Raw genomic sequence first — 17,450 nt, 5'->3', positions numbered from 1 at the left:
GGAACGAGGGGAAGTGCTTTCATCCCGTGCATGCCTCTCACACAGCAGCCAGGCATCAGAGGCATGCAAGCACTGTCCCCATGCTCCCTTAGCTACTGGAGAACAGGATCAAAAGCAAGCTGCATCCTGGCAGGCATGGCTGTTGTTACTCCCTCCCACCGTGCTCTGGGAAGGGGGGAGAAGGAAAGGAAAAGCAAAGCAAGGATTGAACCCATTGCAGAGGGCCTGATCCTTACTTTAAAAAAAACAAAGAACCCTTACACCACACACCACTTTCTGCGGTGCCCTTGCAGGGTCCATGGACCCCAGGTTGAGGGTAGAAGGAGGTTCTACCTGTATTGCTGTCCCTAGTCTGTCCGAGCCAGAAGATTTAGTACTCTGTGCCTTTAGCAAGGGAGTGGTAGCCGGGTATCCGCACAGGAATGCTGCTGCGGTGGGAGGCCCACAATTACACGGCTTTAAGTACTTTGAACTTAGGGAGAGTCCACTGAGGAGCGGACAAGTCATGCAGAGCCCCCCCGTTGCCCACATGGAAGTTGCCCCGAGGGCAGAACTCAGCCCAGCTGCCCATAAATCACACAGAAGCATTTTTTAATTCAACCGAGTAGTGCCTGGTTACAGTTTAGTGAAGAACAACAAATAGGTACATTCATTGGCCACAGCTTACGCCTGCAACCCCCTCTCCATGGGCTGCAAAGCCGAGCGACATTGTTCAACCCTTACAAAAGGAAAACGGAATGAAAGGCAACTATGCATATAAAAGTCATTGTACTTGTCAGCTATAAATTACTTCAGTAAAACAAGGCCAGCCCCAGGGTGAGCTGGCGGAGTTCTGAAATGAATGGCCATCCATACAAATCAATAAAACACAAAAACAAAAACCAGACATTGGCTACTCACTCACTAGTATACACCTAAGCAACGAGATTCACTGCAATCCGAATGAGGAAGATCGTATTGTCCTTGTGTGCATCAGTGCAATATGAACAATGAGCCTTGTAGCTCTTTTTTGCTCAACACTCCCTTCCCGCCAACGGAAACTTAAAGTGCTCCTAGTGCTTTGGACTCTTTCATTAGCAAGAACAGGGGCCAGCAGTGGAACTGAGTGTCTTTGGTGACTTATGGGAGGGGGAAGAGAAAGGCTTCTAGTCCCTCACTCAGGTCACCGTAAGTCAAGCAGTGATCAAGACAGAGCAGCCAGTTTGAGTCCCAACCGAAAGCAATGAGATGGATATTACAACGGGAGTTAAACTCGCTGGAAGGGTTGTTTCCCCTAAATCCTTTCGGCTGAAATACTAGCACGAGAAGGTTGCAAGGTTCTGCCAAAATTGCCTCAGCCTTTCTAGGAAGGAGCATGGGCTGCCTTTGTTTTGGACCAGTGAGTGAAAGAATAGGAGGTGGAGTATCCCGACACCTCAAGACAGCTGGTCAGTTTCTGGATGGGAGTTGTAAAGGGGTGGGGGGGAAGGAGGGACTGGAAGTCCCTGGTCTGCCAGCCAACTGGTCCAGAGCTAGCTCCGTACGTATGTAGATAGGTTTGCTGGGCCCCTCCCAGAGTGCTTCCCTACACAGATCCCAGGCCTGCCCCATGTCTCCACTCTCTTCGAGAGCTAAGAGATCACTCTTGCAAGACGTGAGAATCGGGCTTTTGAAGACAGGGATGTCGCTTGCGTCACGTTTCACGCGCCAGCAGCAACCCCGCTTGTCTAGTGGAGCCACTGTCCCACAGATAGAAGATTCCTCTTCAATCCCCGTTAGTGAAATATTACTCTAAACATCAATTGTTAATTCAAGTTTAAAACTAAGTACCCTTGGACAGCGCCTGCAGTGGAGCCGCAAGACCAGCCCCTCCACCAGAAACATATGCCAACCCTGTCCAGCTTAAGTGTCTACAGGAATGCAAAGGTACCGGGAGAAAGTCTTCTACGGGCTAGAAATAGCAGCTTCACCGTAGAGGCATGCTTTCCTAGTGATCTGCTGAGACCAACTGTGCATTTAAGAGTTCACTTTACAGCCTAATTAAAACCATCCCTGTGCATCTGTAGTGCCAGGTCTCACTTTCCTGTTTTGAGGAGGGTGCTTCTGGACACAGTTAAAAAAAAAGTGAGAGTTAAGAGAACATCATCCTGCCAGAATCCAGTCCTGGACGTTAAAACGACCCATTCCATGAAATGCTACTCGCCCATTAGAGCCACACTCCAGTGCGCATGTTGCAATGCGATACCAAGATCTCCCCATCCCTTTAACGGCAGTCCCCTAGTTCAGGTCACGTTGCGTTACTTCCCCACCCCCTTCCGTGGAATGTCCTGGGACTCATTCCTCAGGCCCCGTGTGCAAGGACAGGAGAACTGGATGTTTGGAGGCAGTCCTACATACCGCCCTACAGGTACCATGCTGCAGGCGTCGCGATTTCCAGCTGACAAACGCTGCCACAAAGATGGTTTTCCTGTTCAAAGGATGACCTCTCGTTTCTAGTCAGGTTAAAGATAAAATTGCTACTCCACCCAAGGCCGAGGAAACACTGACTCCAGTGAGGAAGGCAGTGAACAGAGCCTAGTATGAAAGAAGCCACGTTAGGGATTGGTTTGGGCCAAAACAAGATTCTTGTCCCAACTCTTCTCCGGACTCATGGCTGGGTTTGCTTGTAGGAGCCACCCAGGCAAGGAACATGGCTCCTTTGCCAAATGCTCGCTCCACAAACTTGGAAAGAAGCTAGTTCTTCTGCTCACCGAGTGGCGTTTTTCTGTTGAAGAGCCGCAACCGTTACAGTTCAGGGACATCCGTGAAGGCCTTTAACACTACGACACCCACAGGTCTGCTAAACGTATTTTTGTAGTCCGCTGGCACGAAGGCCGAGTTGGAGTGAGTCCGCATCCCCAGCAGAGACCCAATTTGTATCGTGTGAATATGGCACATTACACATTAGGTAGCTTTCTTCGTTAGTGTGGATCTCACCCAGTGTGTCTGAAGAGGGCGACTGTCCTGGACGCAAGTTACAGTGTGTGTATCAACATTCCAGTCTTTGCAGGACGACTGCCCCCTCCCAGAGCCGGACGTGCAATTCAAAGGAGGAGCACGGAACAGAGGCAGGCCGTCCCGACGGGAAGTTGAGTGCAGTCGGTTCCTTCAGAATGTGCAGATAAAAAGTGCAAATATGCATTTGATGTTGGTCTAGCGAGTCAGCTCTGGTGCTGCTAGCTGCCAATGAGCATCTTGAGAAGACTTGATCCCCCTCCCGTTTCCCCTCCCCCCCCCAAAAGCTCCCAGAGATTTGTCACTTTCCTTCTGCTACGTCGTACCATGAGTAACCGTTCTACCTACTGCACGCAGCTTAAAACATCCAGGGCCTGGTTTCCAGCTGCAAGAGAGAATGGAATGTTTGTGTGGATGGAGTTCGATGTTTGGAAAATGCTCGGCCATCCACGAAAGCCCCCTCCAAGGAGAAGCCAACTTTGGCGGGCTCGTCAGTTCTGCGGGGTGGAGTACAAGCTGTGGTGATGATTTGCTTCCAGGTCACTGCACGTGAAGATCAGCGGGGCGGTGTCAGGCTTGGGTCCGCTCAGGTAAGGAATTACCGTACAGCTATCGCTCCCAGTCAGCGTGCCATACCAGCTGGAGCACTGAGCGGGAGCCGCACTTTGGAGAGAAGAAATGGGAAAGACAGGTTAGGGACAGGCGTTGAGTCCATCCAGGGTTGTATTCACACTCCAGTACAAACAGGAGTTTAAAGAGTGGCTTCAGCTAGGAATCTGTCCAGGGCTTTACTTTTTCTAGTGATTTTAGGTACCCAGCTAGCTTAGCAGGTCCTTAATTTTCACAGGGTTGATATTGGCACCTAAAAAGGATCAGACCTTTTCTGACAGGGTGTCACCAACTGAGCATTAAAAAGGACACGTTCCCTTGGAATTTCTAGGATTGTCGGTATTTCTACACCACCCATCCTGCCAAGAGGGGCTCAGGGAAAGTGCCCCGGTTTCAGCCTGAGTGGGAGAACACTACAGGCCCTGCTAAGATTGGCCACCCCTAATGAGGCAGGCGACTTCCCCTCCCCCCCAAAGACTTTTCCCTGCCTCCCTCCGCCCCTCTTTTTGCTAAACAAAAAAATCCTTGGTGTTCCTCAAAAAAAATTGTTCAGTGTTCCTCGGTCTTAAGTTTAAGAAACACTGCTCTATGCAATTTAAACGAATGTCTCTGGTTTTAAGCATGCAAAAAAGGCCAAGACGGACATTGGTGCTTAACACCGGTTGCCAAAATCCATGATTTTCATAGAGGTAAGTTCTCAGGTCAGTCACATTCGCCAAAGCTTAGGTTATGAGCGGCCTTACTTGATCGTCTAGGGTCCCCTTGGCAAGGGGAAATGCTTTAGCTTAAAACAAAAGCAGGTGCTGGCTCCTTCGCAGACAGACAGATTCTCCCGCTATTCGGACAGCTCAGAGAACCTACCTTCCTCCCTCTCTGGCACTGAGTCTTGGCAAGTCGTCATCACTGTCGTACCGCCTTGGATTGTCAAAGAAGTACGCTCTGGAGTTGTAACTATGACTGTTTATCATGCCAGCTGGTGTCTGTTGATTAAAAAAACAAAACAAAAAAACAACAAACAAAAAACCCCACAAAAACCCACCTTTTTCCCCCCTCCTCAAAGCACCTAGCCTCTTTTCAGAGTTTTTTTTCCCCCCCACTACCAAAAGAGTGATTTAACTAGAGTAAAACTGGACTCGTTCCACGTGCAAAGAGCAACGTGAAAAACTTCTGAGCCCTAGAGCAATTCGTTCATATCCTACCAAGTTCTGCGTTCGCCTCTGAGCCCGGAAGAACAGCACCACAAAGCTAGTCGGCACAAGCTCCCAGAGAAAAAGGACCACTCCGAACACCACGTATTCCTCACCACTGACTTCTTCCGCACGCACCTGTGGACACAGCGGTGATGGTTAAGCCCAGAAAGTTACATTTTTAAAACAGCACCTTTCAAAAAAAGATACTCCCGGCCTGTGAGATTTGCCCCAGAGACAGGATTCCAAGGAACACACTAGGATGCAGTGCACAGAATCTGTTCTGGATTTCAAGTCTGGGGAACAGGGCGGGGTCAGGAGCCTTTTTTGGGTTGGGGGCCGCTGACCTGTGGCAGGGTTGGGGAGGGGCTCACAAAAGTGAGAACCAAAACAAACAAAAACTCCTCTTCTCAGTCGGGGGCCATGTAAGTGTGAAGGCGAAAGGGCCTCCCCACATTCCCCTCACACACCCAAGGCTAGGAGGCCTAGGCTAGTAGATTTTGTGCTCCAGCTGCTGGAGCATCAGCACAGGTTCCCCAACACTGGGAGGGAGCCCTGAGCCTTAGGGGCACATCCAGGCAATTCAGGGACCACATCTGGCCCCCACCCTTGCTGTAGAGAGTTCTGATTAGCATCACACCCCACAACTGCCAGACTGACTCACAAAAGTGGGCCAGCGAGGGCACTGAAGAGCCAACACCAGCAGCTACACATTTCAGCTGAGCGTGTCCATGCAGTTCTTGGCTGGTCAGAAGCTTGTGACCAGTGTTCCCTGTAAGCCGTGCGCTTGTGCGGTCACTCGGGAGAGAGTCCAATGCCCCCCAGCTGATTAGCAGAGCGCCCACTGCTAAGTGTTGTTTCTACTGGTGGTGCACATGCACGTACAATTATTCTGCACATGGATGGAAAAGGTTACAGGGACCATTACTCAGGACCTAGACTGACCTTACTAAGCTGCAATAGACTGACAGCTAGGTTAGTGCCATCATACCAGCTCTGCCTGCGTGCACTCGCCAGTAGAAGCCCACTGTTTGGCGTTAGGCAGAGATCTCATTGAGATTTAACCTTGTGCAACTGAGGAGTGTTTAGATATGGGGCAAGCAAATCCCATTCACTGCATCTTACTATTGCGGCTAGTCCCACGTTACTAGCTGTTCCCTGGAACACACAGGTATGGAAGCTGTTGCCACAGACATCTAACGTTCAGAGGTCAGCCTAAGAAAGTAGCCATGGGGTGAATGCTTGGAAGTCAAGTCTTTCAAACGTATTCTCAGGTGAGATTTCCCTGGGCATCTCAGAGTCCTTAGGGTTAAGCCCTTCTATCAACGGAGATTGTCGTAGACAGCAAAAGTGTCGTATTTGGCATTATATTCCTATCAGAGCTGGCGGGCTACAATCGTCTCAGGAGTATGGGAGTTTAGGACACCACTACAGTGTTAGCAAGATCTTACAAGTCTAGAGCATTGGATTTTTCTTGTTAGCCATGTTTCTCTAGCATCCCTCCCCCATTAATAGGACTAGTTACCTTATCTGAAAAGTTGTCCCACCCGTAATTAAACGGGCTAGGAACATTCTCTGGCGATATGGCCACTGCCACCAGATTATAGCAAGCCCTTGAAGAGTACAGAAGAACCACCACAGACCCAACGAGGATAGCCTGGCAGACTGATGTGCCCTAAGAATGGGAGGAAGCGAGAGACGTTAAAAAAATAATGTAACAGACTGTTGGAACAAAAACTTCCCATGTAAAAAAAAAAAAAATAGGATGTTATGCATGCGCCACACATTACACTAGCTTTAAATATTTTAGGTAGAGCCTGGGTAAGACCCTCATACTGAGCTGGTAGCAAGTCGGCTGCAATAGTCCAATTCCACATGGCTGGTTCCTGCTGAACTTTCGGAAGAGAAGTGAAGTGGAATCTTGACAAACACAGTCAAATCACTGGGAAGGTTATACAATCCCAGGGCTGGAAGAGACCTCAGGAGTCAAGTCCAGCCTCCCGCCCAAAGCAGGACCAATCCCAACTAAGTCATCCCAGCCAGAGCTGTGTCAAGCCAAGACAAAAAAACCTCTAGGGATGGAGATTCCACCACCGTCCCTAGGAAACCCATCCCAGTGCTTCCCCACCCTCCTAGGGAAATAGTTTTTCCTAATATCCAACCTAGACCTCCCCCACCGTAACTTGAGACCATTGCTCCTTGTTCGGCCATCTGTCATTACCGAGAACAGCCTCTCTCCATCCTCTTTGGAACCTCCCTTCAGGAAGTTGAAGGCTGCTATCAAATCCCCCCTCACTCTTCTCTTCTGCAGACTAAACCCCAAATCCCTCAGCCTCTCCTCATAGGTCATGTGCTCCAGCCCCCTCATCATTTTGGTTGCCCTCTGCTGGACCCTCTCCAATATGTCAACATCCTTTCTGTAGTGGGAGGGCCCAGAATTGGACGTAATGCTCTAGATGTGGCTTCACCAGCACTGATTAAAGGGGAATAATCACTTCTCTGGATCTGCTGGAAATGCTCCTCCTAATGCATCCTAATATTCTATTGGCCTTCTTGGCTACAAGGACACACTGTTGACTCATATCCAGCTTCTCATCCACTGTAATCCCCAGGCCCTTTTCTGCTGAACTGCTACTTAGCCAGTCGGTCCCCACCCTGTACCAATGCTTGGGATTCTTCCGTCCCAAGGGAGGACTCTCCACTTGTCCTTGATGAACCTCAGATTTCTTTTGGCCCAATCCTCCAATCTGTCTAGGTCACTCTGGACCCTATACCTGCCCTCCAGCGTATCTACCTTTCCCCCAGCTTAGTGTTATCTGCAAACTTGCTGAGGGTGCAATCCATCCCCTCATCCAGGTCATTAATAAAGACGAACAAAACCGGCCCTAGAACCATAGAGCTGAAGAGACCTCAAAAGGTCATCAAGTCCAGCCCCCTGCTCTAGGCAGGACCAATCCCAACTAAATCAACTCAGCCAGGGCTTTGTCAAGCCGAGACTTATCCTTGGGGCACTCTGCCAGTAACCGACTGCCAACCTGACAGAACCGTCGATCACTACCCATTGGGCCTGACAATCTAGCCAGCTTTCTATCCACCTTACAGTCCATTTATCCAATCCAGACTTCCTTAACTTGTGGCAAGAACGTTGTGGGAGACCGTGTCAAAAGCTTATTCTAGTGTTCTGCAGGTGGGGGCTAGCCGTTAGTTTTAGCAAACAGTTCTACAGCTAGGGCATCTGGACAGCTGTTGCTTGGTTACACCAACACACCAGTGGGGTTTGGTCTTAATTTAGGATACGATATTGCCACTGATTTGACACCCAGTGAACGGAGCCAGCCGTGATCAGCGTGAAAACCCCAATTTCCCATTCTTGTAAGTGCTGGAGTTTGAGCCCAGCCACACACTGCAAAGAGCGCTAGAGTTCTGACGAAGCAGCAACCTTCTGGAAAGCTCTTTGACTATGAGACTCCTTGGCTCCAAGGACGAGCAATCCCTCTGGCAAGAATGCTGCTGGGGAGAGGAAGGGAGAAGCGATGGAGCAGCCACTCAGATTACAGACCATGTGCACAGTTCCAGTCTCAGTCAGACTGAACTAACTCTGAGCAGAGGAAGTCAGGAGGTCTCCAAAGGCTATTGAAGTCCCTGCCTGACCATGCTACAGAGCCAAGCCAGCCACCCAGAGCCCTCACTGTCCCATATTGCCGCTTGCCCAGACACCTCTGTAATGGTTTCCTCAAAAAAAAAAAGCAGCCTGCCAAAAAATATGGTCGAGCCTCAGAATGTTCAGCCAGAAGTTAGATGTTAGTTCCATGTTTTCCAGCAAGACCCGGCTGAAGAACTGGAGCAACTGCCGGCAGTTGAACTGGCCACAAAGAAACTAAAACTCTCCCCCCCGTGAAAAGTTCACTCGCCTCGGCAACTCGGAGCAACAGCATCACAGCCACACTTTCAAGCGTGTCAATGGAAAGCAACACACGTGTCACTTCTCCTAGGCACAGCATTCCAGCAGCAGCGCTGTCTATGCAGCTGAACGAAGAGGTACAAGATGAAGGCACCAGGAAGTGCCCATGAAGCAGTGCCATCTGACGGACACGAAGCTTGTCACAGGATCCAGCAGCCGAACACTAGAGCCACTGGCCCACGTTATCAGAGCTGGCTAGAGACTCGCAGGGACCTCAGATTTCGAGTGCCCACCTAGTAGTGGTCTCAGGTTGGACATCTAACACAAGTCTTGGTTACCAAGTTTGCCTGGCCCAGAACCATCTGCAGTTCTGGGGGGGGGGGGGGGGGGGGTGCGCTTTGGCATGTTCCACCACTTGAAGAACCACATCAAGAACTGCAAAGGGTGGAAGTTAGCTCATAACAAAGAGATGCTACCTGTGACCGAGTGGCATATGCTTCTATGCGCAGCATTGGAGAAGGAAATCAAGGGACCTCAGGGAACATTTAAGCTACAACCAGAAATCCCACCAAAACGGGAGCGAGCAGTTGAGCCACAAGGGTTCTTTACCTACTAGAAAAGGTGAACCCAAGAGAATTGGGCACATTCAGTTCCATTTTTGAGGAGAAAAGGAATTAAGAAGGGCCGGGAGGGGTGGGGGAGGAAGGGAGAGAGAGAGAGAGAGAACAGGCAGGTCATTTAAGTTTCTCTTCAGTTCTAGTCTGTCTGTAGAAAGGAGAAAATTCTCTCTTCTGCGTCCCCAGATAACATAGGGAAAGGCAGCTTACCCTTCAGACAGCTGGAGCGTTGTTACTGCAGTGGGTTGCTAGTGGATTTGGTTTACGGGTGTCCTGTTAGCAGACGACTGCAGGGACCATGAGATGTCTCAACATTAAGTCACTGATGTCTGATCACAACAAACCATCCAGATGGCTACAAGCAGCTCAATAGTGTGTGCAAAAACGAAAGAGGTCCAGGTGGTGACGCATAAGGATCTTCTGTTGTACCCCGGAAGCAGGGAAAAGTACAAGATCCCAGATCTGTGGGTGAAAGCCCTGAATTAACCCAATAAGAGGGTTGCAAGAGCTTTCACCATCAGGGTAAGAGAGCTTCAATGCTCAATGGGAAGAGGTTTCCCTGAAGGCCTCTGCTGCTTCCCCATTACAATAGGTGGTTGTGCTGGAAGGAAAAGCCATGCCATTTAGCACAAATACACAGAAGGGCCCAAACTGAAAGTTTGACTAGTCTTTTTGTTCTGTGTTTGTGCAGCATCTAAAACAATGGGGGTCACGATCTCGGATCAACGCCCCATGTGTGGAAGTAAATAAAAGTCAGTGATGTTGAGAGGGCCTTTACCTACCTTGGACTCGAGGTAGACATTTGCCGTTGACATCTTTGCAAGTTTGCACATACAGCAAGCTAATGAAATGGCACAAAGGATGAAGAGACTCTCGTTGACTAGCGCCCGGACAAACACAGTCCATCTCAGCCGGCTCTCCGGGACATCTCCATGAATGAGCATTGCACAAGTTAAATTCACCACGAGAAAGAGGAGGCTGGTAAATATGGAGCCCAGATACAACAGAACCCTGGAAAGGAAAGAAACACGTTGATTGAGAAAGACCGTCTGAAGACGTCTCTGCCGCCCCACCAACTCTCGTGCCCTTTAATCAATTCAGAGAATCTGAGGGTTGGAAGAGACCTCAGAAGATCAAGTCCAATCCCCCACTCAAAGCGGGATCAAACCCAACTCAATCACTCCAGCCAGGGCTTGGTCAAGCTAAGACTTAACCTCTCAGGATGGAGATTCCACCCCCTCCGTAGGGAACCCAGGCCCGTGCTTCCCCATCCTCCTAGGGAAATAGTTTTCCCCAATATCCAACCTAGACCCCCCCCCCCACTGTAACTTGAGACCACTGCTCCTCGTTCTGCCATCTGTCACCACTGAGAACAGCCTCTTTCCAGCCTCTTTGGAACCCCCTTCAGGAAGTTGGAGGCTGCTCTCAAATCCTCCCTCACTCTTCTGCAGACTAAACGAACCCAAATCCCTCAGTCTCTCCTCATAAGTCATGTGCTCAGCCCCTTAATCGTTGGTTACCCTCAGCTAGATAGGATGTGTTCACATCGGAGACTTTCTGTAATGGGGGCCCCAGAATTGGATGCAATACTCCAGATGTGGCCTCACCAAGCCTGAATAAAGACTACAGCATGTAGTCAACCTGTGGAACTCCTTGCCAGAGGAGGCTGTGAAGGCTAGGACTATAACAGAGTTTAAAGAGAAGCTAGATAATTTCATGGAGGTTAGGTCCATAAAAGGCTATTAGCCAGGGGATAAAATGGTGTCTTTGGCCTCTGTTTGTCGGAGGCTGGAGAGGGATGGCAGGAGACAAAGTGCTTGATCGTTGTCTTTGGTCCACCCTCTCTGGGGCACCGGTGTTGGCCACTGTCAGCAGACAGGATACTGGGCTAGAAGGACCTTTGGTCTGACCCAGTACGGCCATTCTTATAATGATCACTTCCCCAGCTCTGCTGGTAATATTCCTCAATATGCCGTTAGCCATATTCATGTCACATTACTCTTCATTTGCTACAACTCATCAGGCTACCAACTGTGAGAGGTTAGTTTAGTAGACTAGGACTTAAACTGACTAAATGGTTTCCTTAAGTTGTTTTACCAACACGTGGCGTGCGATGCAGCTATTTCCATTTCTAGGTCAGTAGAGGCTTGCGAGGAATCCTGAGTTACAAGATTCCCATTTGCCTTTGTAAATGTTAAGTGGCAAAAAAAAAAACAAAACAAAACAAAACAAAACAAAACAAAAAAAAACCCACCAGCAATGGTTAATCTGAACAGATGCTCGAGAAAAAGTCAGCCCCATAGCCACCAGCCTGGGTGAAAAGTTACTGCAAATACAACAGGGTCTACATCTCCCCACACAGGTGAGAAACTAAGCGACTCTGGCGTAATGCCCTCCTTCCATACAGAAGAGGGCACTAGTGGAAGGAGCTGACAGGCATGCCAGCCACTCTTCTTGCTCAAGCCTGTGTTAACTGCAGTTTAACACCCTTATCTGGCTCATTGTGTAGTTGATGCGAATGGTAGCGACTGTGCGATGAGTCAATAAGGAGCCGCTCTGCAGAGCCGCAGCAGGGGTAGTTTCTGGAGCCGGGACTGAGCTCGTGGCAGCTCCGTCAGGTTCTTACTCATTTAAAACAGAGACGCAGAGCCCTGGACCAGCGTGAGCCGGGACTAGAATGTTAAATAGCAGTTCATTGACTAGTCGAGTAACCTCATGAATTTTTACTCAACTATTTTATAGTCCTAGGGGCGGGGCTGGCAGCTAGCATGCTCCGGCCCTACTCCTGAGGAGCCCCCCCGCCACACCGTGCTGCTGCTTCTGTAGCAGAGGCAGCAGTGCCGGATGGAAGGCGGGAGCTGGTCTGCGAGGGAAGCCAGTTTAAAAAGACAGCTCCCCTCACTAACTGCCTGTTGCCCTGTGCTGCTGCCTCTGATAAAGAGGCAGCAGTGCAGAGAGGTGGGAGCAGTGCCTGCCTGTTGAGGTCTGAGCTCCCAGACCCAGTGCGAGTGGGAACAGAGCTGGGTTGCCTGCCCACCTAGCTCCTAATACACTTTAAATGCAGAGCCGCAGCAGGGGTAGGTCCCGGACCCCTCACAAGTCAGCCTGCTGAAAAGTTTACTGGCGGAGGGGGAAAATGCGTGGAGTCTATAGCACTAACCTATAATGCTTTTGCTTACTGGTTACATCGATTCCACTATTACATCCCTAGCCGGGACTGCTCTGTCCTGGCTCACGCTGAGTCCCCCTGCCCATTTGTGGTGGCCAGGGTTGTCCGCGGCCTGGGGCTGCTACTGGAGCAGCCGCTGCTCATGGCAGAGGAAGTGGGGGGACGGGGGGGATGGCAGGCAGCACTGCGGAGACAGTGCTAGGGGGCAGGGAGCAAGCAGTCAAGGACTCCACTCGACTACCCAATAAGCTTGTCAGGTAGTCGACTGCTCGCCAGCCTCCCTGGCCTGCGTGTTAGGCCACAACCTGGGCTCAGTCTAGGGATCATAAAGGCCCAGAGCAGACAGACATGACCCCTGGCTTATGGCTCTTGGGCAAGTCAAGAGCCTTGTAACATGGCTCTCAGCCTCTTCAGACGTGACCCTCCTGGGCTACAGCAGGGCTCTCAAACCCAACGTACCGTAGGGCCAGTGGGCACCCTTCTTGGGCAAGGTTTGGGGTGGGGGTTCCGCACACTGCCCCACGTCCTCCAGCCCTGCCTGCTGCCCCCAGACCATTTAACCTCCCCAGCGACCCCCGGCACCACCCCAGTAGCACAGTGGGGCTAGAGCAGCGTCCCGCTCTGCACGACTGCCGGCATGTCCGAGGGCCAGGTCATTCCACCCATAGGAGGGCTCGGCACGGCTGCCTCCTGCTGCACACTTTGGGCGCCCCCCCCCATGGCGGCTGCCCCAGTTGCCCCATGGATGGGATGGCCCGCCCATACTCAGGGGGACCTACAGGGCCCTGGGCAGGCTGAAGCAGCCCCCCCCCCCCGTACTCTGTAGCAGCAGGAGCCATAGGGAAAGTGGATCCCCACAGCAGCCTCCTTCACCATCTTAGGCCAGGCCACACTGGGGCGCTTCGCTTCCCACCGCCACAGTGAATACCTGCCCCCTACTGTGACCTGTCCCAGATCCCCTGATCATCCCCAAAGCCACATTCCTTGGGGTAGGGAACTTGAGGGAAGGGGTACAATGGAGGGGAAAGTGCAGAGCAGGAGTGTGTGTGGGGGGTAAGGGTACAAACCCCCTGGGGGGCAGGGCCTCATGTGCCAGCAGCCATGCGTGGGCTGGATTGTGGCACTGCTCAGGGTACAAGTAAACCCTGGGCCATGAGTTTGAGACCCCTGTGCTAGTGCATCAGCAGCCTCCCAGGCATTACAGAAACAGGAACGTTGGTATGGGGGCTGGCCACCAGCAGGCTACATGTGTCCACACAGCAGCTAGACACCCGTGGCTGGCCTGTGCCCGCTGAGTTGGGCTGGCGGAGGATTCACGGCTGTGCAGATACCGGGGCTTGGGCTGAAGCCCCGGTTCTAGGCTCCTACAAGGTTCCCAGAGCTCAGGCGGCAGCTTAAGCCCCAAAGTCCAACCAGCAATGGAGCAGCCCCACAGCCAAAGCAGCTGGCACTGGCCAGCCACGGCGTTTGCATTGCAGTGTAGACGCAGCCTTAGACCGCACCACTGGCGGCCGCAGGGACGCTGGGTTAGCAAAGAGGGGCAAAGCAGAAGCAATAGCACCTTCTCCCTTTTGGGAACAGAGTCCTTCCCCCCTCCAAACCACCCAAATTGATGGATCAGGCTGCCCATACAATATCAGGGCTTTGCTTCCCCCACGGAGCTCCAAGGGACTGAATTAATCTTTATGGCACAAAGTCTGGCCAAGAGAGACCAGAGCTATTTCTAGGACGTTCCAACATAGCGGTTGGACAGCAGCACGGTGTCAGTCTGAAACAACCACCACCACCACCACCACCGCCACGTAACACCCCATGAGAGTGTATTTGATGTAAGCAAGAAGCGGAAGGACTTACTTGTACTTATTGAATTCTGCTGCACATTTGACTTTGAATATAACCTGCAAAGGAAGAGAGTTCAGAAAGTTACTCAACAGGTCTCCAGTATGTTACATTTCATGTTGAAGCTAAATTTTGGACTGTTGCTCAGCCACAGGGCAAGAGAGGGTGGGGTGGCGAGTGACAATCCAGCTCTCCACGCTCAATACACATTGTAATCTACAACCATTTGCCACACAGCAAGGGGGACCAGCTCTGCTAGCTGGATCTAATGCGTCTGAGGCGGTCTTTACGACAAGTTCTTCTGGCAGAAAATACGCTAGAAGGCCTCATTAGCATAAGTTGCAACATCATTAGCATATTTTCTGCCTTTCTTGCACCAGGGGTTTGTTTTTTTTTTTTTTGGCACAAAAAGAAGCAGAGAGGACTTGTGCTTTAAAAAAAAAAAAAAATCCACACTGCTTTTTGCGCAAAAACCCCTTGTTCAAAAAGAAATGGCAGAAAATATGCTAATGATGTTGTGAATTATGCTGAGTCCCTCACTAGCATATTTTCTGCCAGAAGAGCTTGCAGTGAAGACATAGCCCGAGTGTTTAATCCACGTACAGCCCTCTTCGTTGTCAAGTAATTTATTAAGCCAATTCTTCTTTGGGCAACAACTGCCAGTCCCATTTTACCAAACGGGGCGTTCAAAACACTTTGTGAGCTCCTTGGGAGCAGAGGAGGGTGTTACTCGGTAGTTGGATATGAACTACATTGTTCAGCAGAATACAAAATGTCACAAACTTTATTAATATTTTAGGACCTCAGTCATGTTTCACTTCCTTAAAGGAAAAGCTTTAGCTGCTATTCTTAGAATTAGACATATGAGAGGGCTATTTTGGGTTAGCCTTTTATATTTGATTACTGCAGTGTAGTTCCCCACACGGTCTAACTTAGAGTACATGCACATTGCTTTACCCTGGAAGCAGTACAGATGGCTCTCCCCCCCCCTCCCCCCCTTTAACAATGATTCACCAGATATTTGAAGAAATTCTTATAAGGGCTGAAGTCCCAGACAGGCTGAATTCTGCAGATTTACAATTCCAGAGGACTGGAAAGGTGACAGATGTCAGCAATTCAAGCGAGGTTCTGCTCTCGAGTGAGGAAGGGTATGTCTACATTTGCACCCTCTTTCAAGAGAGGGATGCAAGAGACATTCAAAATTGCAAATGAAGCTGGGATTTAGATATCCTGGGCTTCATTTGCATATTTACATTATGGCGCTATTTTGAAGTAGCGCTATTTCAAAATAAGACACTGTTAAGACATGGTTATTTCGAAAGAAAACCCTTCTCAAAATAACTGGTAAACCTCATTGTATTTCAAGAGAAGAGTTCTCTTGAAATAAGTGTGTTATTTCGAAATAGCGCCATAATGCAAATGAAGCCCGGGATATTTAAATCCCAGCTTCATTTGCAGTTTCAAATGTCTTCATTTGCATCCCTCTCTCGAAAGAGGGTGCAAGCATAGACATACCCGAAGAGAGTAATCGAGGCAAGGTGAGGGTAAAAAGCCCTGCTCTCAAAGAGGGGAGTTGTCTGGGTTGTACACAGGTGTAAGTTGAAGTAGAGGCATTGCAAACCACACTGAGGGCACGTCTCCGCTACAGCGTTAGTTCAAAACAACAAGGCGAGTGTCCACACAGCAAGCCCATTATTTCAAAATAAGCATCGCTCCTTGTGAAAGGAGAGCCTATTTTGAAATAGCAGCTGTGCAGCATCCACACTACTGCTCTTTTGAAATAGCTCCTCCCTAGGGCCCAAGTAATTACTCCCCAGTGCTTTCTGGGGCCCTAAATGGAGGCAGCAGGACCACATTAGGGGAGCCTGCCTTGGACTAATTTTGAGGCTTCCCTGTAGTATGGGCATGCTATTGTCAAAGTAACTTCTGGAGTTATTCTTCCAAAATAACATTTCAAAATACCCTTGGGTTATGGCTACACCGGCAGCTTCTTGTGCAAGAACTCCCCTTGTGCAAAAAACTCTTCCACACGAGAGCATCTACACTGCCATGTGCTTTTGTGCAAGAGCATCCACGGCAGCGTAGATGCTCTTCTCCGCAAGAAAATTGATGGCCATTTGAACCGTAGGGGCTTCTTGTGCAAGAAATTCATGTTGCCTGTCTACACTGGCCTCTTCTGGAAGAGCTCTTGCACAAGAGGGCTTCTTCCTGAGAGGGAGGGTCAGTTCTCGTGCAAGAAGCCATGATTTTCTACAGTACAACGTCAGTTTCCTTGTGCAAGAACGCGCGGCCAGTGTAGACAGGCAGCATGTTTTCGCACAAGAACGCGCCAGTGTAGACACAGCCTTGTAGTGCAGATATACCCTGAGCACCTGCATCGTTACAGCCTGCCAGCCACGCACGGACTAATGACTAGTGAGACTGGGAGCACGTTACCCTGAAGGGTGACCCTAGCATCCCTTGGGGCCATGTACATTTTGTAGAAGCCACTTGCATATTTAGCTAGAAGCCATTCTGTATAACAAAAGCCATTTCAGTTTGTGTCTGCACGTATACTAAAAGGGAATGAACTGGCCTTCACCGAGGTGGGGAGAGGCCAGAAGGATGCGCTGTTGGAATGTGTCAATGAACTATTTTGAGCTGAAGCTCGAACTCCCTTCTAAACCTGTTTCTTTCTCTGCTGATAATTCCTCTTTGAAGTTGTTTGATTTCTTGCCCTGACGTCAGACTTGTTTGGTTAAGGGTATAAAATACTAGGATTGGTTGTATTAGCCAGCCTTACTGGGCCCGGCTCTGCTGAGACCACGTTTGGCTCACTTTGCTTTTATTGGCCAATAAAACTGTCTGTTTAGCTGCGTAAACTGAGTGAGGCTTTTGCTTCGACAATTCTGTACCATCCAGCCCTCTTAGGTGGCCAAAAAAAAAAAAAAGTGTTGAGTTCATTATTCCTTTGAGCATATGCGATGGGCAGGTAGAGGGATGAGAGTGTCTTGGTATCTGTTCCTCCTTTCTAGTTTCAGTCCTTGTCTAGAAAGATTTCCAGTGAGGAACGAGGAGAGAGTCTATGTGGAAGATGTTCCCTGCTGCCTGTGTCTTGTTTGACCTTTGTTCCCTCTTATTCCCCTGCAGTGAGGGCAGGGGTCTGGACTCAACCT

At 50.0% G+C, this 17,450-nt stretch overlaps 1 protein-coding gene across 1 annotated transcript in view; it reads right to left on the bottom strand.

The window, feature by feature from the left end:
* Positions 1 to 574: 574 nt before the first annotated feature.
* Positions 575 to 17,450, bottom strand: part of GPR137C (G protein-coupled receptor 137C) — a 30,757-nt gene continuing 13,881 nt past the window's right edge. Inside the window, exons 2-7 of the mRNA XM_075926208.1 lie at positions 14,311 to 14,354; positions 10,070 to 10,298; positions 6,295 to 6,444; positions 4,782 to 4,907; positions 4,444 to 4,562; positions 575 to 3,636 (exon numbers count right to left, since the gene is read on the bottom strand). Of these exons, the coding sequence (XP_075782323.1) occupies positions 3,465 to 3,636; positions 4,444 to 4,562; positions 4,782 to 4,907; positions 6,295 to 6,444; positions 10,070 to 10,298; positions 14,311 to 14,354 (840 nt within the window). The 3' untranslated portion in view covers positions 575 to 3,464. The remainder of the gene's footprint in view (positions 3,637 to 4,443; positions 4,563 to 4,781; positions 4,908 to 6,294; positions 6,445 to 10,069; positions 10,299 to 14,310; positions 14,355 to 17,450) is intronic.

Source organism: Pelodiscus sinensis, chromosome 4 (assembly GCF_049634645.1).
Source record: "Pelodiscus sinensis isolate JC-2024 chromosome 4, ASM4963464v1, whole genome shotgun sequence".
Lineage (NCBI taxonomy): Eukaryota > Metazoa > Chordata > Testudines > Trionychidae > Pelodiscus > Pelodiscus sinensis.
Note: the sequence above shows the minus strand (reverse complement) of the source record. Positions and strands in the feature narration are given on the sequence as shown.